The 23,363-nt window shown below is 37.4% G+C and overlaps 1 protein-coding gene across 1 annotated transcript in view; it reads left to right on the top strand.

The window, feature by feature from the left end:
• The window catches only part of SPIDR (scaffold protein involved in DNA repair), a 504,944-nt gene that overhangs the window by 35,052 nt on the left and 446,529 nt on the right, over positions 1–23,363 (top strand). Inside the window, exon 5 of the mRNA XM_040487839.1 lies at positions 6,210–6,373. Within this exon, the coding sequence (XP_040343773.1) occupies positions 6,210–6,373 (164 nt within the window). The remainder of the gene's footprint in view (positions 1–6,209; positions 6,374–23,363) is intronic.

The raw sequence follows: 23,363 nt of genomic DNA, 5'->3' as shown, positions 1-23,363 counted from the left end.
GGGGCCAAAAAATTCTTTGTTGGGGGGAGAGGGACTTTCCTGTGTAGTGTAGGGTGTTTAATAGCATCTCTAGCCTTTTTTTTGCTAGATGACAGTAGTTCCCCCAGTCCCATTTGTGACAGCTGTGAATGTCTCCAGATGTTGTAAGATATCCCCAGAAGGACATCCCCAGTTGAGAACCACAGACTTTTAGAATTAGGAAAATCAGTCGTTTTACAATTTTTAAAATATAGCTTATCCAGAGTATTTATAAGTCTTAATGCTTTCAAAATAAACTTTGACTTTTAACTCTTTGAAGTTCATATGAGTTAGGTACTTGGTCAAGGTTAAGTTTATGCAGACAAACTCTGTGGAAGGTCATTTTATTCCTTTGACCACTTTACCAATTGACATTCTAGTAATAAACAGGTGAAGTGGTATTTTAAGGTTATACATAAGCTGGCAGCTCTTATATTGTTAATTCAATCATATTAAATGATATTCATTGTTATGTAACTCTTGGTTTGTCTTTACACATCTCAGAACATAATTTCATTTATATTAAAAACTATGCTTTTTATGGGTGGATAGTATGGTATGTGAATTACATCTCATTAAAGCTGCTATTAAAAGAAATAAAAACTGTTTATGTCCTTTATTAAAAGAGATAGTAGTTTTCAAAACTAAGACTAGAAAGGTATTTTGAGCTCATTATATTTGTCATTAGTTAATTTATATATTTGGGTGCTGTCCAGTTGGGGGCATAAATATTTACAATTGCTTGATCTTGGAGGATAGACCTCTTAATATGATATAGTGTCCATCTCTTGTTACAGTCTTTGTTTTAAAATGTAGTTTGTCTAATATAGGTATGGCTACTCCAGCTTTCTTTTGATGTCCATTAGCATAATAGATGTTTCTCCATCCCCTCACTTTCAATCTGCAGGTGTCTTTAGGTCTAAAATGAGTCTCTTGTAGGCAGCATCTAGATGGGTCTTTTTTTAATTTTTAAATTTGTTTATCCATTCTGATACCTATGTCTTTTGATTGGAGCATTTAGTCCGTTTACATACAGAGTGATTATTGATAGATATGAATTTAGTGCCATTGTGTTACCCATAAAATTGGTGTTTCTGGTGATATTCTCTGGTCCTTTCCAGTGTTTATTGGTTTTGGTCTGTCTTTCTTACTCATAAAGTCCCCCTTAAAATTTCTTGCAGGGCTGGTTTAGTGATCATGAACTCTTAGTTTTTGTTTGAGAAATTTTCTGTCTCTTCTCCTATTCTGAATGACAACCTTGCTGGATGAAGAATTCTTGGCTGTATATTTTTCCCTTACATTACTTTACATTACTTTGATCTGCTGTGAACCTGATTTGTCTTCCCTTGTAGTTTAAGGACTTATTTTCCCTTGCTGCTTTCAGGATTCTTTCCTTGTCTATGTATTTTGTGAACTTGACTATGATACGTCTTCTTGTGGGCTGGCTTTTGTTGAATTTAGTGGGAATTCTCTGTGCCTCTTGGATTTGGATGTCTGTGTTCTTCCTCAGATAAGGAACTTTTTAGCTGTAATTTGCTCAGATAAACCCTCTTCGTCTTTTTCTCTCTCTTCTTCTTCTGGAATTCCTATGATACAAATGTTATCACTCTTTATGGAGCCATTGATTTCTCTGAGTACATTCATGATCCAATACTTTCCCTCTTCTTTTCAGCTTTATTATTTTCCATGATTTTATCTTGTATATTACTGATTCATTTTTCTGCTTCCCCATCCTCATTGTCATTGCATCCAGTCGGTTTTGTGTCTCAGTTCTAGCATTTTCTTTCAATAAATTTTTTCTGAAGTTTATTTATTTATTTAGAGAGAGCGAGAGGAGGGGGGCAGAGAAAGAGGAAGAGAGAGAGAATCTCAAGCAGGCTTCACACTGTCAATGCAGAACCCAGCATGGGGCTTGAACCCACCAACCTTGAGATCATGACTCAGTTGAGCTGAAGTCAAGAATCAGATGCTTAACCAAAGGAATCACATAGGTGCCCCTAGCATTTTTTATTTCATCCTGACTAGTTTTTAGTTCTTTTATCTCTGTAGCAAGGGATTATCTAGTATCTTCTATGCTTTATTCAAGCCCAGCTAGTATCCTTATGATTGTTGTTTTAAATTCTAATTCAGGCATCTTACTTATGTCAATCTTGATTAAATCCCTTGCCAGTACTTCTTCCTGTTCTTTCCTTTGGGGTGAATTCCTCCATCTTGTCATTTTGTCTAGGTTAATTTTTTTTTGTATGACTGTCAGGAAAGCCTTTTCTATTCCTGCTCCTGAGAGTAATGGCTATATTAAGAAGAGGTCCTATATTATCTTGGGCCTGGTGCTACAGGAAGTGTTTGCGTGTGCACTTTGCTGTTATATTTTGGCTGCACCTTCCCTGAGGTCAGTCTCCTGCATAGTTTCTCCTTGCCTGCAGTGCGGGGTTTTTGGACCTTGTCCACTGTATGGCACGTTTTAACTAGCTGTATTTTGGTCTGCTTGTTAAATGAAACTAGAGCCTATCTCCCTTAGAGCTGAAGCTTTGCAGCCTCTATGATCAGTAGACTAGGTGTGTGCGAGGGGTTTGTGCTGGTCTTCCGGGGGAGCAGCCTGCTGGGCTGATTCTCAGGCAGATTTGCTTAGTGGAGATGCCCCTGCAGGGCACAGGGGGCGGGGCTTGGTGTAAGTGGCTCTGGCCACCACTTAGTGGCACTGTTTTGCTCACTGAAGTTGGTCAGTGCTGATGGGCAGAGGAAATGATGTCACCCCACCTTCTTATCCCTAGAGCAGAGAGTTCGTGCATACTACTCTTCAGGAAGTTCTCACTTCTCTTATGTCCCTGGTGTCTGTCAGATCCCTGACTTCACCCTGTCTGTGTCCAAGCATCTGTCTGTGCCTGCCAGTACCTCCTGTGTTTTATCTCAGGCATGCAGCTGGCTTTTAAATCTCCAGATTTTACCGATCTACGTGGCATGGACCTGCACTGATCCTCTGGGGGAGGGTCTTAGCACGCTGTGGCTGGTGCAGGTTTGTCCCAGGAAAGCAGTCGCACAACCACACAGTGGTTTGGAGTTTATGGTAAAGCACAGCAAAGAAGCTGGCAACCAAGGTCTGCTGCCCTCAATAGATGTCTCTGTTCTATGCTAGTGTACAGGGCGGCATGTTGGCTCTTGTTAGCTCTCTTATCCCTTGAGAGGCTGTGCCACCTTTCCAGCTGCACCCCAAGAAAGGGAACTGTTTCTCCCCTTGTGACCCAGGGAATCCTCAGACCACACTTCCTGCTCTCCAGGCTCTGCGTCCTTCCCCACAGGAGCACTGCTAGTCCCACCAGGCATGACCCCTGCAATGGTGGGGCTTTCTAAAACTTCTGCAGAATTCAGCCCCTCTCCTTTTCCCAGTTAGTGATTTTGGGGAAGAGTTTTTCTTGTGCAGTCCCCTGGGTGCTGCTTTCTCTCTCTTTCTTTTTTCTTTTGCTCCTTTCTCCATTATCATGGCTCCCTCCCTTTCATGGCATCTGCAGTTCTTTCCTCCTCCAAATCAACTCTCTGTAGCTCCTACCTTCCATGATGTGGCCATTTTTCCACCACTAGATGTATAGTTTGTTACCTTAGTTCTCAGATCAATTTTTTGGGTGTTTGGAATGATTTGATATTTATCTCTATTCAAGGGAGGAGACAAGCATAGGGTCCCACTACTCCTCCACCATCTTAACTCTTCCTCCTTGAGTTAACTACTTTAAAATGAGTTCACATGGGGTGTCCGGGTGGCTCAGTCTGTTAAGCATCCGACTTTGGCTTAGGTCATAATCTCGCAGTGGGAGGGTTTGAGCCCCGAGTCTGGCTCTGTGCTGACAGATCAGAGCCTGAAGCCTGCTTCAGATTCTGTGTCTTCCTCTCTCTCTGCCCCTTCCCTGCTCATGCTCTGTCTCTTGCTCTCTCTTTCTCTCTCTTTCAAAAATAAATAAACATTAAAAAAATTTTTTTTTAAATAAGTTCACAAGTTGTTGACTTCTGTTAAGCAAGTTGACTGTTGGGTAAAAAATAAATGATCCCTTGGAGTGTATCTTATCATGTGTGTAAATGCTGGCTTATCTTTCTCTTCCTTTTCCTTCTCCTCCTCCCTCCCTCATTTTACCTTTAATTACCATTTATCAGTTTCTTATTTTACCCCAGACACTTGGGGCATATGTATATTATTTCCTTTTGATCAACTACATCCTGTAAGCAGAGTACCCTTGTTTTATAGAAGGAAATTGGGACTCAGAGAAGTCAAATGGCTTGCCCAGAGTCACATATTTAACAAGTATGCCAATTGATATTATTGGTTGGGATGTGTAACTTCAATGCTGTATGCTTCAACACTGTTCTGGTGCTTACCAAACCTGGCTTCTTATCATAATTTCCAAGTGAACTTTTAAAACAGTATACCTAGGGCATCTGGGTGGCTCAGTTAAGTGTCCGCTCAGCGATCTCATGGTCTTGAGATTGAGCTATGCTGAGCGTGGATCCTGTCTGGGATTCTTTCTCTCCTTCTCCCTCTGCCTCTCTCTAAATGAATGAATGAATGAATGAATTAATTAATTAATTAAAAACAATATATTCAGACCTCCTTCCAGCTGTATTGGATTAGACTGTCTGGGCCTTAAAGCCAGAATTGGGATTGAGAGGGAAGAGCTCTGAGTTAAAATTGTCAAAATATTTTCGTCTTTAAAAAATATTTCCCCCTCTGTTTGTCTTTTATATAACTTGGAGAAAACTTCTTAACTTTTTGAAGACTCAATTTCTTCATCTATAAAATGCAAATTTGAGTCTAACATTAATTGTCTTGACTGCTTCATAAAAACATTGTGAACAATGAAGTCTTATTAGTTTTGGTTGTGGTCTGTTTTTTCAGGGTAGGAACAGTGTTCTGTATTATCTCCTATATTTATTTGTTTGCTTGTTTTGGTATTGTGAGTGTCTAGAATGGTACAGTAGCCCCTCAGTAGGCACTGATTCTACTGAATAAATGAAGAATGATTGAACAAATGCTACAAAAGTACAGTAGCTTTGAGGGCACTTGTGTTCCTCCTCTGCCTTTCTGTGGCTTTCTGCTGTGATGCTTCAGCAACCTGGAGAATTTCTTATGCATTCCAGTGCCTGGCTTCCATAGTAAATGTGTTGTTACATGTGGGAAATAATTGCCATTATGCACCTGCTTCTCTTAGACTGGTTTGACCTCTAGTCTTTTATAATTACTCTAGTGGACTTCTATTTTCTGGAACAACAGTGTTAGATAAAAGAAGACTTCCATTTTTGTTTACTTTATTCCATATTTTTAACTTTAGCTGAAATTTTTCTTTGTTGTTGTTGTTGTTTTTATTTTTAATTTTCTTCAATTATTAAAGCTAGTAAGTTATTTTATTTTAATATGACTTCTATGTGGAAATAAGATTGTTGCTGTCAAACCTCTGAAATAGGGCTGAGATATCTTACTTGTCCTCTGAGTTGCTGAAGTAGCTGTAAGGGGGAATACTTGCGTTTTGTACTGTAGGAAAGGTTTATGTTATATTCCTCAGAGATACCTCAGAGATTAATTTATCCTTAATAACTAATTTTATTTCTTTAAATACAGATTAAATTTGGTTATTTAATATATGAAAATAATTTAACTTCCAAATTAAATTTTGCAGAAGTACTACCTAGATAAAAATGCTTATAAAGTAAACCAAAAAGTAAATTTACTTGTTTCTTTATTGATGAGAAATATATAGAAAAAGTTTTAGGTGAAAATCCTTGAATAAGTCTATTAGTAGAAGACTGATTAAATAAATTGTAGGTTAACTGTGTAATGGAATACTATGTTATTAAAAAGAATGAGGATGTTGCCTGTTAATTGATGTGGGAAAACCTCTGTTAAGTAAAAAGAAATCAAAGTGTATTGGAAAAGAGGAAAAAATAATAATATATTTTATTTGCTTGGTTATGCTAGAGAAACTCTAGAAAGACACAAAAACAACTAATGAAAGTAGTTACCTGAGAATTGGAGTAGGGGCAGTAGGAGAAACAGGATGGCTAGAGATAAGAGTAGGAATATAGTTTTCACAGTCTTTTAATATATTTTTAAAAAATGACTCAGCAATATGGATGTTTTTAACTACTGAGAATTAAAAAAATGGATTAATAAATATTAAGGATTTTAAATTGTTTAAAATTGTATATTTTAGATGAACTACAGTTTATTGACTGGGAGATTGACAGTGACAGGGAAGATACTAGTGAGTATAATGAATTTGAAGACTGTGAGAGTGTTGTGGAAATATCAGACTGTGCTTCTTGTTCAAGCAATCATTCTTCGACTAGTGAAGAGGGGTTCTCTGAGCTCTTGAAGGTAAGAACCAGTTGTCTCAAAATTTTTCATTCTGTTTGTCACATTTGTCAATCATAGCCGTTTAATGTTTGAGTTTTAACTCTTTTTTCCAGGACACTTTTGATTCTTAGGGATTCTTTTATTCTTTACTTCCTTGTCTCTAAATAACATGCTTGTCATGTACTTACAAACACAGTAACTCTCCTCACCCACTCCTCCACCTGCACTTTTGCACTTTTCCCATTCCTCCATTCTCCCAGGACACATGTGTCATGGTTTGCTTAGATTAGTATTCAGCATTATGTAATATTCATAGCCATGGCAAATATTAATTATGATTATTTTTCCTTCAAAACTTTTCATTTTCCTTGGAGTTAATTATTTTGGGTTTTTGTTTGCCTAGCTTTATTTATTGATATTAAAACTCTAACTTTTTGTCCTCATTTGGCTCTCCTGTTAAGGTTTTTAGGCATAGCAGACATTCTGTCAGTTTTGTTTTCTTGGAGAACTCATTCTCACGGCCTCCTAGCTGCTCTAATTTGTTCCACTGCTTTGTGGATGTAGCCACCCTTTGGTCACTCCTCACCATTTTCCAGTAATTCCCTTTACTTCTCTTCTGTGCAGCGCAACTTTATCCTGGATTCCATGTCTTCCTCTTTCTTGGTTTTTATTCTCAGTTTGATTAAGCACATCTTCTAGGAAAGGATTTATGGAAGATAAATGGCATGCCAGAGATGTATTTATCATACTTTGATAAGTGGCTAACCATTTATGTAGAATTGTAGTTTGGAAATCATTTTTCTTCAGTATTTTGAAGACATTGCTTCATTGTCTTCTAGTTCCAGATTTGCTGTCAAGAAGTGTGAAGCTATTCTCATTCTTGATTTTTAAGGATTTTCTCTTTGTCACTTCTTTTAGCAGCATGATTGTGATATGCCTATGTGTGGTTTTCTGCTTGGAGTTTATCAAGCTTTTTGGGTATGTGGGGAATCAGAGGTCCCCAAGCCCACCCCTAGGTTTGGTAATTCACTAGGAGGACACTCAGAACTTAGTATATGGTCATACTCATGACTATGATGTATTACAGTGAAATGATACAAAGCAAAATCTGCAATTTTTCAAGAATCCTAGTCTAGTGGAGTCACATAGGATACGCTTAATTGCTTCAGCAATGAGTTTTGACAACATCTGTAAAGCATTGCCCGCCAGGGGAGCTCATTAGCGACTCAGTGCCCAGAGTTTTTATTGGGGGGCTGGTACCAAAATTTTAGTACCAAAAGCATGTACCAAAATTTTAGATTTCAAGAAGGAAAACAGGTATTCAAACTAAGCCATATTGTTAGCACGGTTTAGGCAGAGGGAGACACTTTCACCATTTAGGGGAGGTTGGGAACTCTCTTGGTGTCTAAGTAAGCAGAGGTAGACAAGGACCAACATTGCAAGCAGGCCTTTCTGAGTATACCCTCAGGTCAGCTATGTTAACTTTCTTATTTGTATGGATTTAAAGTTTTCATAACATTTAGAAAGTTTTTTTGCCTTAATTTTTTTTCTGAATTCCCTTTTCCTTTCCTTTTGGACTACAATTATATGTATATTAATGAGGCTGCTCCATGTTATATCATGGGATCATTGATGCTGTATTCATTTTCCCCCCTCTCTTTTTAATTTATGCTGGCTTTTATTGCTATATCTTCAAAGTTTAATATCTTTTTGCTCTCTGTGTCTAATTGTCTGTTAATACTATCCAGTGTATTTGTCATCTCTTAAAGTTTGATATGAATCTTTTTGTATTATCTTGTCTTAACCTCATCATATCTTTTCTATGTTTTGAAAATATAGAGTGTATTTATAATAGTTGTTTTAGTGACTTTTTCTATAACTCTATCATTTGTGTTATTTTTGTGTCTATTTCAATTGATTAATATTTCTCTTTATTGTGGATTGTATTTTTCTCCTTTGCATGCCTAGACATTTTTCAGTGGATACCAAATATTGTGAATTCTATGTTGTTCGTTGCTGGATTTTAAAAAATTTCTTTAAATATTTTGTAACTTTGTTCTCAGGTGCCGTTATTTGGAAACAGTTTCATCCTTTTGGGTGTTGCTTTATGATTTATTAGGTGGGTCTGGGGAGTGTTATGTCACTACCCTCCTGAGCATTCTATGTAATACTCCTAATTATGGGTTTTTCTGGTCTGGCTGGCAGGAGTAGCTGCCGTGGCCTGACACTGGTGTGGCATTGGGAACTGTTCTCTAGATGGTTCTTTCCCTGGTCTAGAGTAGTTTTATTTTTATGCACATACTGATCAGTACTCAGCTGAATACTTGAGGTGGATTGCTGGAGTTTTTTGTGTAGCTCTGGTTTTTCTGTTACTCTGTCCTACGAACTCTAGCTACATTTGTCTCCCTGGACACTCAGCTCTGTCTCTTCAACTCAGGGAACCCACTGGACTCAACCTCAGTTCCTCTTTTATGTTGTGTGGTTTGGAAATTCTCTCAAGAAAGTAAGCTAGGGCAATTGTAGAGCTCAATTTTTTATTTCCTGACTTTCAGGCATTAGTGTTTTTGTCTGATGTTCAGTGCTTGAAAACCATTGTTTCATATATTTTGTCAGGATTATTTCCTTTCTTCCTACCTGCCTTCCTTTCTCTCTCTCTCTCTCTTGTTTTTTGTTTGTTTTTTTTCATTTTGTTGTTACTGTTTTTGGTGTTTTAGGTGGGAGGATAAATCCATTTGCTATTATTCCATCTTGGCCACCTTTCTGATCTTTTATGCAGTCCAGTACATGATAAGATGCTCATCATCATTAGTCACTAAGGAGTTGCAAATCCAAACCATGATGAGATACCACTTTACACCTATTAGGATGGCTGTTATCCATAAATGGGAAAAAAACAACAACATTGAGATATTGGAACCCTTATTCATTGCTGGTGGGAATGTAAAATGGTACAGCCACTGTGGAAGAGCTTGATGGTTTCTCAAAAAGTTAAACATGAAATTACCACATAATCCAGCAATTCTGCTTCTGAATATATATACACAGAAGAACTGAAAGTGGGGACTCAAATATATTTGTACATCAATGTTCATAGTATCATTATTCACAATGGTTGGATGGTGGAAACAATCCAAATGTCCATCAACAAGAATGGATAAGCAAAATGTTGTATATATGTACAGTGGATTATTATTCAGCCTTAAAAAAGAATGAAATTCTGGGGTGCCTGGGTGGCTCAGTTGGTTAAGTGTCTGACTCTTTGATTTGAACTCATATCATGATCCTAGGGTTGTGGGATCAAGTCCCCTGTCAGGTTCCATGCTGAGTGTGGAGCCTGCTTAAGATTCTTTTCTCTCTCCCTCTGCCCCTCTCCCTTGCTTGTGCACTCTCTCTCTAAAATATAAAAAAGAATTTCATTCCTTTTTCTAAAATGTTAAATGTTTATTTATTTATTTTGAGAGAGAGAGAGGCCATGAGAGCGGGGGAGGGGCAGAGAAAGAGGGAGAGAGAGAATCCTAAGCAGGCTTCCCATTGTCAGTGCAGAACCCAGCTTGGGGCTTGATCTCATGAACTGTGAGATAATGACCTGAGCCAAAATCAAGAGTCAGATGCTTAACCTACTGAGCCCACCCAGGCACCCTGGAATGAAATTCTGATACAAGTACAGTATGGATGAACTTTGAAAACATTATTGTAGATAAAATAAGCCAGACACAAAAGGACAAGTGCTGTGTAATTCAACATATAGGCAGTACCTTGAATAAGCAAATTCATAGAAACAGAAAGTAGAATAGAGGTTACCAGGGGCTGAGGAGTAAGGGGAGTTATTGTTTAAATGTGAATAGTTTCTGATTGGGATGATGATGAAAGGTTCTAGATGGTTAGTGGTGCATTTATAAACATCATGAATGCATTTAATGCCACCGAGGTGTACATCTAAAAATGGTTAATATGGTAAATTTTTTGCTGTGTACATTTCACCACAATAAAAAAAAATTAAAAAAAAACTATAACATATTTTTACTTTAAAGTATTTCTCTACTATTAAAATTTTTGTTTTTTAGAACTTTTATTGTTGGTGTGGTAAAAATGTTTGTGGAGAAAATGCTAAATGATAAAGCAAAATACCAACCTGTATATACAGTAAAATCTTAACTAAGGGATCACAAAGGATCACTGAGAGTCCCGAGACTGCCACCAAACTCCCCTTGGGATAAATCCTATCTAACCAGACCAGGAAGTGTTGTGCCATGACCTAAAATTTTTTGTTAACCTTTCAGTTTACAGACCGGACTAGTAACCCTTTACTTCTATTAACTTCTACAGTGTGAAAGAAGGCCTTCTATGATAGCATGATCTTATGTCACATTATACTAAAAACATACTCTGTAAAGTTTTTTCCTAATATTTACTTATTGTGGTAGTGGTTTCAGTCACTGAAATATCTGTTACCTCATGTGCCTGGCTTTTTAAAGCACCTCAATTCTGTTCAGAAAGATGGGATTTTTGTTCATAGCTTCATATCATAGGCTACCTGTTTTTATAATTTTAGAGTTTTATCTGATATTTGATGAGCAGGTTCTGTATTGATAGGATAATAAAGCATTTAATATGATGGATTCATAAATTTTATTATAGATTATTGCCATCACCAAAATAAAAATCTGGTATTTTACTCTTATCAGAAACTTGAATTTTTTTATTAGGAAATAACCGTTTATTAGTATTTTTAATTTTTTTTGTTGGCCTTTTTTGGGAGAAATATTCTGTGAACTGAGGATATGTTTATCCCTTGAAAGCTGCTGTAAATAACCACGACTTTTAGAAAGACTACTGCCGCATTGATCGAGATGCTGGGTGATTGGTTGTGTTCACTACCTGAGAAACTCTTGCGCTCAGGTTTTGTGGTGCTTGCAGTTCGTTTCATACCTTGTTAAAATTACAAATTACAGTATGACACAGGTTTTTCAGGGAAGCTCTTGAATAATAAAATATGTAGTTATAAGAAGTAAATGTTAAGCATCCAATAGTTCTTCAAAAGGTAAACAGCATATCTCTGGGTAGTAGAATTATTGGAGAAATTTATTTTCTTCTTTATTGGATTTATTTATTTCAGAATTAAAATATAAAACAAGCAAAATGGCAGTCAGTAGTTTCTTCCTCAAAGACAGAACAGAGAGGAACAGATCACACATATATTGAACATACACTGAACCTTATGTTTTACTAGTTTCTTTATGTACATGTATCAGCCTGTTTGAGCTGCTGTAACAAAAATACCATAGGCTGGGTGGCTGAATCAACAGAAATTTATTTCTCCTAGTTTTGGAGGCTGGAAAGTTCCATGATTTAGGTGCTGGCAAATAGGATGTCTGTTGAGGGCCCACTTCCTAGTTTGTTGAAGGCTGACTTCTCACATGGTGAGAGAGAGAAAGACTCTCTGGGGCCTTTTTAAAGGCCCATTCATGAGGGCCGATCCAAAGGCACCAAATACCATTACATTAGGTATTAGGTTTCAATATATGATTAGGTTTCAATATTCAGTTTATAGCAGTACATTTTCTATTTGAGCCTTAAAACACTTGTGAAGTAGATGTGGCTATGCCCAATTTTCAGACAAGGAAATTGTTAGAAAAGATAATGTAACTACGAACAAGTTACTCATGTAGTAAGGCAGCTGTGATTGAAAGCTTGCCATAGAAGTATTCAGGTGTTGGTTGAATGCCTCCAAATCTACATTGATTGCTTTCTTATATTGGAAGAAGCATGCAAATGGTCAGAACTTTGAAAGATATGGTCATAGAAAAGGGAAGACTTTGGCTTGCTTTGTATGTAAAAAATTCAAGACTTCTTCCATGTAAGTCATCATGAAGTATGCTGTGTTTCTTAATAAACTTGTACATTAAAGCATAACATACTTCATTGTCATTGGAAATGAATGAATTGAATCCATTGACTCAAAAATGGATTTCTCCAAGTAGATATTGAGAAGCATTCCTACAATATAACAAAAATCCTTCTGGATTTGTGGTCTAAATACAGTGGTATTCTCTATGACCTTAATTCCTGTTCCTTTTCTTATTTGTTTGTTTGTTTGTTTATTTATGTACTTATTTATGAGAGAGAGAAAGAGTAAGCAAGTGGAGGAAAGGGGCAGAGGGAGAGAGAGAGAATCTTAAGCAGGCTCCACACAGCATGGAGCCCAACGTGGGGCTTGATCCCACACCCTGGGATCATGACCTGAGCCAAAATCAAGCTCCAGACGTTCAGCCAACTGAGCCACCCACATGCCCCCCTGTCTCCTTTTCTTCCATTCTTTTTCTCACATGGGATTCAATTTTATTTTCTTCTCAAGCATCATTCTCTTCCAAATGCTGATAACTGTTAAATCTTCCTATAAACTGGTTACTATCCTGAACTCCATGTGGATTTCCTGCTGCCTACTGACATCTTTGCATGAATGTCCTAAAGTTACTGTAAGTCAAAAGGGTCCCAAACCATATCCTTCTTTTCTTTTTAACCTAAGCTCATCTTCTTTGTGTGTTTTGGTCGTAGTTAATAACTTTCCTTTTTCATTGCCTGAGTCTATGCCATTACCATGTCATGGAGATTTGGCCTCTAAACTATAACATCCCTACAATTTCTGCCCTAAGTTGGGCCCTTTCACTAATTCTCTGTATTGTTTCAATTGCTTCATAATTGATTTCCTAGCGTATGTCTTTTTATTAGATATATCTTAATAAAAATTATGACCTTGTCACTCACTTACTGAAACACTTTTGATGGTTCCTTATTGCTTGAAAATCAAGGTCCATATAACTTAACATTCACAGTTTGGCCTCAGGTCCATCAAATGAATGAGACTTAGAAGAATATATGTACATGAATATTCATTGGTAGCATTGTTTATAAGAGAAAAGTCTTTGGGATGTAACCTAATTTTATATGAACATATGAAAATTGTTGTGTATATGATAATGAAGAAGTAAGCCAGTTTGCCAAAGGATATGTACAGTTTGATACATTATAGGAAGTGTATAAACATGCAAAACCATAGTATGTATTGGTAACGAACAGTCTTGGAGGAGAGGAAGTTTTTCTCTAGACACATTTTTCAAGTTGCTGAGATAATGTCACTTTACGTCATCATTCCCTGCAGTGCATCTGTGGAAATGTACACTTATATCTTCAGTTGCAAGGAACACAGTTGATTGAAAGCCCCACCTACCATCCTTCAGGATCCATCATTTTTTTATATCGGGACCATACCACTAATGGGCTACTCTATAGTCTGAAACTCTTCCTACCCTATCTTTCCTTCTTGTCCTCCTTTCATAGTTTTCAGACCTGCACTGCAAGCTCTCCTTGACCCTTTTATCCTTTGCAGGTGTTTCCTTCAGTAAGTCTCTTCTATAGCTGATGTTGTCTTGGCATCTGCCTCTCAGGAGACTAACTCATACTGTACACTCTGCCCAGCATCTTGCAGTCACACTAGCACTTCCTTCCTAATACTTAAACTAATACCTAAGCCTTTCTCTCCTGTTTATTCAACATTTCAGGTAGGTTGAAAAGAGTAAAATATGTGATGTGTGGTTTTTGTGGACTTGCCTCTCTCACAGTTTATTGTTTGTCTTTGAATTTGCATAGAAGCATGTCCTCAGAACACCTGCTCACCTAGTGGTGAGCCAGTGAACCTGGGAAGGGATAGCAGCTGATTAAGGGATCATTCACTAGCAGTTAACCATCATGGGCACCTGGAGTTTAGCACTGCTGGAAAACACTGGGAGACTGTGAATGATCTCATCAGAGGGATGAGGAAGGGGCAAGGTAGCTGGATTATTTATATGTAGATCCCTTCATTCGTTGGTTGTAGGCTGGTCCTTGGAGTTGGGGAATGGAGTATTTCCTAGTTCTTGCAGGCCACCGCACAAGTGGAAAAATGGCTTCCAGCACCAGAGAAATCCCTAAAGCAAAGAAATGGAAGTGCTGCAAATTGGAAATGGGGCCAGCAACACTGAAGATAGGGCAGAAGATATGAGTAGGGTGTCAGCAGCGTCTGCTATACTGTTAATTTTATTATTTTTAAAAAATTTTTAAATTTATTTTTTAGCATATATTAACTTTTTATGTTTTTAAATTTTAGTTAACATATAGTGCAATATTGGTTTCTGGAGTAGAATTTGGTGATTCATCACTTACATATAACACTCACTGCTCATCACAAGTGCCCTCTTTTAATACCCCTATCTAGCCTATCCCCCTCATCTCCCTCCACCAACCCTCAGTTTATTCTCTATTGTTAAGAGTCTCTTATGGCTTGTTTCCCACTGTTCTTATTTTCTTTGACCCCTACCCATATGTTCATATGTTCTGTTTTCTTTCTTAAATTCCACATGTGGTGAGATCATATGGTATTTGCCTTTCTCTGGCTGACTTATTTCACTTAGCATAATACACTCTAGTTCCATACACGTCTTGCACATGGCAATATTTCATTTTCTTTTTGATCGCTGAGTAATATACCATATATCTTTATCTAGTCACCAGTCGATGAACATTTGGGCTCTCTCAATAGTTTGGTTGTTGTTGATAATGTTGCTATAAACATCGTGGTGCATGTACCTTTTCACATCTGTATTTTTGTATCCTTTGGGTAAATACCTAACAGGGCATTTGCTGAATAGAGGATAGTTCTATTTTTAACTCTTTGAGGAACCTCCATACTGTTCTCCAGAGTGACTGTATAGGTTTGCATTCCCACCCACAGTGCAAGAGGGTTCCCCTTTCTCCGCATCCTGGCCAACACCTGTTGTCTCTTGTGTTGTTAATCTTAGCCATTCTGAGATGTGTGAGGTATCTCATTGGGGTTTTGATTTGTATTTTCCTGATTATGAGTGATATCGAACATCTTTTCATGGGTCTGTTAGCCACCTCAATGTCTTATTTCTTTTGCCCATTTTTTTCCTGGATTATTTGTATTTTGGGTGTTGAGTTTGATAAGTTCTTTACAGATTTTTGGATACTAACCCTTTGTCAGGTATGTCGTTTGCAAATATCTTCTCCCATTCCATAACTGCCTTTTTATTTTGTTGATTGTTTCCTTTGCCATGCAGAGAATTTTTATCTTAATGAGGTCCCAATAGTTCATGTTTGCTTGCCTTGCCTCCAGAGACACGTCTAAGAAGAATTTGCTCCGGGTGAGGTCAATGAGGTTTCTACCTGTGTTCTCCAGGATTTTGATGGTTTCCTATCTCATATTTAGGTCTTTCATCCATTTTGAATTTATTTTTGTATATGGTGTAAGAAAATGGTCCAGTTTCATTCTTCTGTTTGTGGCCGTCCAGTTTTCCCAACACCATTTGTTGAAGAGACTCTTTTTTCCCATTGGCTATTCTTTCCTGCTTTGTCAAAGATTCCTACTGTGTAGTGGTGGGTCCATTTCTTGGTTTTCTATTCCATTCCATTGATCTGTGTGTCTGTTTTTGAGCCAATACCATACTGTCTTGATGACTACAGCTTTGTAGTTTAAATTGACGTCTGGAATTGTGATGCCTCTAGTTTTGTTTTTCTTTTTCAGAATTGTTTTGGCTATTCAGGGTCCTATACAAATTTTAGGATTGTTTGTTCTAGCGTTGTGTAAAATGCTGGTGGTATTTTGATAGGGATTGTATTAGAAGTATAGATTGCTTTGGGTAATATAGGCATTTTAACAAAGTTTGTTCTTCCAGTCCATGAGCATGGAATGCTTTTCCATTTCTTTTTTGTTTTAATTTTTTTTTTTAACATTTATTCATTTTTGAGAGACAGAGAGACAGAGCACAAGTGGGGGAGAGGCAGAGAGAGAGAGGGAGACACAGAATCTGTAGCAGGTTCTAGGCTCTGAGCTGTCAGCACAGAGCCTGATGCAGGGCTCAAACTCACTAACTGTGAGATCATGACCTGAGCTGAAGTCGGACGCTCAGCCGACTGAACCACCCAGGCGCCCCTGCTTTTTCATTTCTTTGTGTCCTCTTCAATTTCTTTCACAAGTGTTCTGTAGTTTTTAGCATGCAGATCTTTTATCTCTTTAGTTAGGTTTATTCCTAGGTATCTTACTGTTTTTGGTGCAATTGCAAATGGGATCAATTTCTTGATTTTTCTGCAGCTTCACCATTGGTGTATAGAAATGTAACAGATTTCCCACACATTGATTTTATATCCTGCAACTTTGCTGAATTCATGTATTAATTTTAGCAGTTTTTTTGGTGGAGTCTTTCGGATTTTCTACATAGAGTATTGTGTAATCTGCATATAATGAAAGTTTGACTTCTTCCTCAACCAAATTATATGCCTTGTTTTCTTTTTGTTGTCTGATTGCTGAGGCTAAGACTTCCGGTACTATGTTAAATAGTAATGGTAAGAGTCGACCTCCTTGTCTTGTTCCTGGCAGTAGGGGAAAGCTCTTAGGTTTTCCTCATTAAGGATGATATACCTGTGGGTCTTTCATATATGGCCTTTATGATGTTGAGGTATGTTCCATCTATCCCTACTTTCTTGAAGGTTTGTATCAAGAATGGATGCTGTATTTTGTCCAGTGTTTTCTCTGCATCTATGGAGAGGATCATATGGTTCTTACCCTTTCTTTTATTAATGTGGTGTATCACATTGATCGATTTGAGAGTATTGAACCAGGCCTGCAGCTCAGGAATAAATCCCACTTGATCATGTTAAATAATTCATTTAATGTAGCATTGAATTCAGTTTGCTAGTATTTTACTGAGAATTTCTGCATCAGTGTTATTCGGGGATATTGGCCTGTAATTCTCCTTTTTTAGTGGGGTCTTTGTCTGGTTTTGGAATCAAGATAATGCTGTATCATAGAATGTGTTTGGAAGTTTTCCTTCCATTTCTCTCTTTTGGAACGGTTTGAGAAGAATAGATATTAACTCTTCTTTAAATGTCTGGTAAAATTCCCCCAGGAAGCCATCTGACCCAGGGCTTCTGTTTGTTAAAGAGACTTTACTGAATGAATTTCTTTGCTGGGTTATGGGTCTATTCAAATTTTCTATGTCTTCCTGTTTCTGTTTTGGTAGTTTGTAGGTTTCTAGGAATTTGTCCATTTCTTCTAGATTGCCCAATTTGTTGGCACATAATTTTTCATAATATTCTCTTACAATTGTTTGTATTTCTTCAGTGATGGTTGTAATCTCTCCTTGTTCATTTGTGATTTTATCTATTTGGGTCCTTTCTCTTTTCTTTATGATTAATCTGGCTGTGGGTTTATTAATTTTGTTAATCCTTTCAAAGAACCAGCTCCTAGTTTCGTTGATCTGTTCAACTGTTTTTTTGATTTCTATATAATTTATGTTTGCTCTGATCATTATTATTTCCCTTCTTCTGCAGACTTTTGGCTTTTTTGCTGTTACTTTTCTAGCTCCTTCAGGTGTAAGGTTAGGTTGTGTATTTGAGACCTTAGGATAGGCCTGTATTGCAGTATACTTCCCTGTTAGTACTGCCTTTGATGCATGACAAAGATTTTGGATAATCCTTTTTTCAGTTTCATTGGCTTCCATGTATTTTTTAATTTCTTTCATTTCTCGATTAGCCCATTAATTTCTTAGCAGGATGTTCTTTAACCTCCATATATTTGAGGGCTTTCCAGATTTTTTCTTGTGGTTGACATCAAGTTTATTCATAGAGTTGTGGTCTGAAAATAGGCATGGTATGATCTTGATCTTTTCGTACTGGTTGAGGCCTCATTTGTGACCCAATATGTGATCTATTCTGGAGAATGTTCCATGTGCACTTGAAAAGAATGTGTATTCTGCTGCTTTAGGATGAAATCTTCCAAATATATCTGTTAAGTCCATCTGTCCAGTGTGTCATTCAAAGCCATTGTTTCCTTGTTGATTTTCTGCTTAGATGATCTGTCCATATCTGTAAGTGGCATATTAATGTCTCCTACCATTAAGATATTAACAATGAGAGTCTTTGTGTTTATTATGTAATGATTTATATATTTGGGTGCTTTCAAGTTGAGGACATAAGTATTTATAATTGTTTGATCTTCTTGATGGATAGACCCTTAATTATGATATAATGCCCTTCTTCAGCTCTTGTTGCATTCTTTGTTTTAAAATCTAGTTTGTCTGATATAAGTAAAAAAATTTCTTGCAGGACTGGTTTAGTGGGTATGAACCTCTTTAGTTTTTGTCTGTCTGGAAAACTCTTTATCTCTTTTCTGAATGACAGGTTAAGGAATTCTTCACTGGCTGTTTTTCCCATGCAGCATGCTGAATATTCCTGCCAGTCCTTTATGGCCTGCCAAGTTTCTGTGGACAGATCTGCTGCAAACCTGATTTGTCTTCCCTTATAGATTAAGGACTTTTTTTCCCCTTGCTACGTTCAGGATTCTTTCCTCTTCTGTTGTGTGTGTGTGTGTGTGTGTGTGTGTGTGTGTGTGTGTGAATTTGTGACATGCCTTTGCAGTGGTTGACTTTTGTTGAATTTAATGGGAGTTGTCGTGCTTTTTGGATTTTGATGTCTGTGCCCTTCCCCTGAGTAGGGAACTTTTCAACAATAATTTGTTTGAATAAACCTGCCTCTTTTTCTCTCTCTTCATCTTCTGGTACTTCTATGATACGAATGTTATTATGTTTCAGTGAGTCACTGCATTCCCTAAAATAAAGTGAAAATAAAGGAATAGAAATATATAAAGTATACATATATATATATATATATATATATATATATATATAATTACTACAAAATTAATAAAAATTTTAAAAAGGGAAGGGAATTGAAAAAATAAATGAAAAAAGTAATAAAGTAAAGAATAAAAGCAAAAAGGGAGCTAGTCCCTCTTTATTCAGAGCTGAAACTTTGCAGCACTCTATGAGCAATAGACTTGGCCAGCAAGCTGTTTGTGCTGGTTCTCTGGGGGAGCTCCTGCTGGGCTGACTCCTTTCAGTGGAAATGCACCTCTAGGGCGCGTGTGTGTTGGGTCGGGAGAGTTTGATGTAATCAGCTCCAGATTCCACTAGGTGGCGCTGTTTTGCTGCCTTCAGTGCTGATGGACGCCATGAATATGGCCTTGGACCCTCTCTAGGCGAGGTGAAAGTTTGCGCGTCTTCCTCTCTCCACCCACTCTTCATTGAGCCCTCACAGAAGACTCATCCGTCTCCCTTTTTGTGTCCCTGGTTCCCATCTGAACGCTGTGTTCATCCTGCCCGTGTCTGAGGTTTTTTATCTCAGGTGTGCGACTGAGTTTCAAAACTCCAATTTTTAGAGACTCTCAGGAGTGGACCTGCATTTTTCCCCTGGGGGGGGGGGGCCCGGGCCCCCCTGGGGGGCGCGAGGGGCAGAGTCCCCCTTTGCTGGCTGGTCGCAGGAGAACCGTTGCACGAGTGCACAGCATTTCACAGTTTATGATAAAACAGAGCAGAAAGCCAGCACTGAGCTTCTCTCAGTCAGCTTCCCTGCACCTATGCTTGGTAACAGCACAGCACGTTGGTGCCACCCATTTTTCTTGCCATCCAGGGGATCTTCAGACCATACTTTCACTCGTAGGATTCAGCCCTGCTTCACCACCTGAGCACCTGTAAGCCAGGCATGCCCGCTAGGGTAGCAGACATAAAATTCAGATTTTGCACTCCACTGCTTATACTACTTTGTGGTATCCTCTGTAAGCATGCATCCTCCCACCGCAGTAGCCATAGCTTCATCTTACCCAAGGAGACTTTCTGCAGCTCGTACCTTCCCAAAGGTGGTCACTTTTCTACTGGAAGACTTGCAGTTTTTGTTCTCTCAGACCTCTGATTGATTTCTTGGGTGTTCAGAATGATTTGATAACTAGCTGTGTTCAAGGGAGGAGACAAGGGTAGCATCCTCTTACTCCTTCACCATCTTCTGCTATAATGTTTAAATGAGCCATGTACATTGAATAAAATGGAAGAGAGGAAGATTTATACTATAATTAGTAATTTTCTAACTATTACTTAGCTCTCCAGAAGCAAATTCTCCCTAATACTTCCACTATTGAGTAATTATTATTTTATGAATGAGAGGCCATTTGTCTCTCATTCACATTTGTAGAAATAGAAGATATATGGTGTGTGGATACTTACTCTATGGGAATACCATACTTCTATTCAGTGGGAAGCATTGATTATAATTCAGGTCTTTCTTGAATCCCTTGCCCAGGATGGCATGAGGGATGCTGTTGATTTAGGAAATAGTCTTGCTTGTGAGCATAATTCTGCCAGTTCTCTAGAGCAGAGTTCTTCTAGTGCTTATGTAATGGCAACTGAACTCATCATGATAGTAGCAGCTAACATTATGAGTTCTTCCTTGTGGTGCATTCTTCTGAGTGCTGTGGTATGTACATTAGCTTGTTTAAATCTCAAAATAATTTTGTGAGGTGGGAGTTCTATATCCCTAATTTTCAGAGGATTTTGAGGCACAGAGAGATTAAGGAATTTTTATATGGTCATAAAGTAGTATGTGACTCAGTTGGGATTTTAACTCAGGCACTCTGGCTTCTGAGCTGTGGTCCTGGCCATTTTGTTACTATCAAAAATAGTAATAGCAACAGTAACATTAATGACAACATGATAACCCTGTGTTCTTACTGTATGTCAGGCAGTTTGCTAAGTGCTGATCATGTGAGGTAGATGTTATTTTTAACCCCATTTTACAGATGAGAGAATGGAAATATAGCTAATAAATGGTAGAATAAGATTTTATCTCATATAGTCTGATTCCAAATTATCTTAATTGCTTCTCTTGTATTCCTTGGAGTGTAACATGACTACATGTTCAACCAATTGGAGGAAAAGCATGATGGAAATCAAAGACAATAAATAGCAATAACTTCTCTTTGTAATGTTGTCTTTTAGTATATTTAACAAATGTAGTTGATTATTGATGTGACTGTCCATACTATTTAATATTGCTATCTGGGTTTTCACAATTTATCAGTGTCTTCCAAGAACCCTTTATGTAGAGGGCAGCAGAGACACAGCAGTGATGGCTCCTCATAACCTACATTTTTCAGGAAGTATGAAGGAAGTTGGATTTAGATGACGTTTGTTAATTCTCGTGTATTTTCTGTAGTGACTCCTATGCAGATACAGGTTAACAGGCGTAGTAAATATCAGTTGACCTAATTAAGATTCAGGCTTTTGTTGAAGCTATGTAACAGAAGCTGGCTGGCACAAAAGAAAGATCTCAAAGTAGTTCATGAAGTTTTTAAAGAGAAAGCAAATGTGGTTTTCAAATTTGAAATGTGAAGTCATTGTTATGAAACATGTTTTCTTTGTATACTTAACAGTATTGGTAGAACAAATGATTCAATATCTCATAGAAGATGAAATACGGAAAAATTTCAACAAAGTAAGGATAAACACAATTTTGTATCCCTACATAGGGTGATCTGTCAAACTTTGAAAATGTTTCTAAATTTAATGATCATGTTTGTTTTGTTTCATTCACTTATATTTATATAGAAATTTGAAAATAATACATCTTATTTTACTTTCAATCAGTTTTAATGGTGAATTGGAATGAAATGTTATGACTAAATATGTCCTAATTGTTAATGTGTGAGAACTGTCCATTGCATACATTGCATATGGACTTGAAATAATTTATTATGATGATCAAAAACACACATTTTGGAAACCAGCTCTCAAATATAATAACATATATATATAAACTGACAAAATTTAATGTTTATAAAGGAAAGCCTGGAGTTTTTTACTCATGCATTTTCTTTGATTATATTTTAAAGATTTCACTATAGAAACATTGCACTTCAGAAGAAGTCCATATTCTAGTGTGTTCTCAGTAAAAAAAGGAGGGATGTTAGAGCTTGTATTGAAGAGTGTGGGGTTTTTTTGTTTGTTTATTTTATATTATAATTTGTGTGTATACAAGACAAACCTTGGAGTTATTTCAGGTTCTATTATAGATCACCACAGTAAAGCATGTATTGTAAGAAAGTGAGTCAAATGAATATTTTGGTTTCCCAAGCCATGTAGAAGTTGTATTTACACTATACTATAGTCCATTAAGTGTGCAATAGCATTATGTCTAACAAAACAATCTACTACCTGAGTTAAAAAATACTTTATTTCTGAAAAGTGCTAATCATCATCTGAGCTTTCACAACTTATAATTACTGATCACAGGTTAGAGTGGGAGAGAGCCAAAGCATAAGAGACTGTTAAAAACTGAGAACAAACTGAGGGTTGATGGGGGGTGGGAGGGAGGGGAGGGTGGGTGATGGGTATTGAGGAGGGCACCTTTTGGGATGAGCACTGGGTGTTGCATGGAAACCAATTTGACAATAAATTTCATATATTAAAAAAAAAAGAAAAAAAAGAAAACTATTTGGAGGTGCAGTGAAAGGACATAGGCAGAAACTGGAGGTTGTTGACATTTGGAACATTTCATAAGGTTGAGCTTTTCATTTTTCACAGCTTTTTGCCTGAGGGTAGGGCTCCATCAATGTTGTACAAGGTGACTAAAAGTTGTATAGAAATCAGCACAAAGTTTGGAGTGGCTTTAGGAGCTGGAAAGTTAATATAAAGTAGTATCAGAGGAACGTGCCCCCAAATTCTGCATATAAATCATACAGGCTAAGAGAATTAAACAGGTTTCAGTTGCTATCTACCACAGGGGAGAGTTTGGAGAGTGTAAATACTCTTCAGAAGAGCGTAATAGAATCCAGAGTCTAAAGATGTATCATTTGTAGGGTCCAGGATACAATCCACATTTATTACACACACACACACACACACACACACACACACACACACACACATCCAGAGAAGTATGACTTAAATGAAAAAACGATTGAGATGGGCCCTGATATGACTCATATGTGCATTAGCATCTGTTGTAACTGTTTGGGGACATAAAGGAAAATGGGCATATAACGAATGAAAACACAACAACATTAACAGAAAAACAGAAACTACAAGAAAGGAGCCAAATGAAATTTTATATTTAAACGTACAATGCCTGAATT

The sequence above is a fragment of the Herpailurus yagouaroundi genome, unplaced genomic scaffold (genome assembly GCF_014898765.1).
Source record: "Herpailurus yagouaroundi ecotype Mexico unplaced genomic scaffold, PumYag 165, whole genome shotgun sequence".
NCBI lineage: Eukaryota > Metazoa > Chordata > Mammalia > Carnivora > Felidae > Herpailurus > Herpailurus yagouaroundi.
The sequence above is the reverse complement of the archived record's forward strand: the minus strand, read 5'-3'. Positions and strand labels throughout refer to the sequence as shown.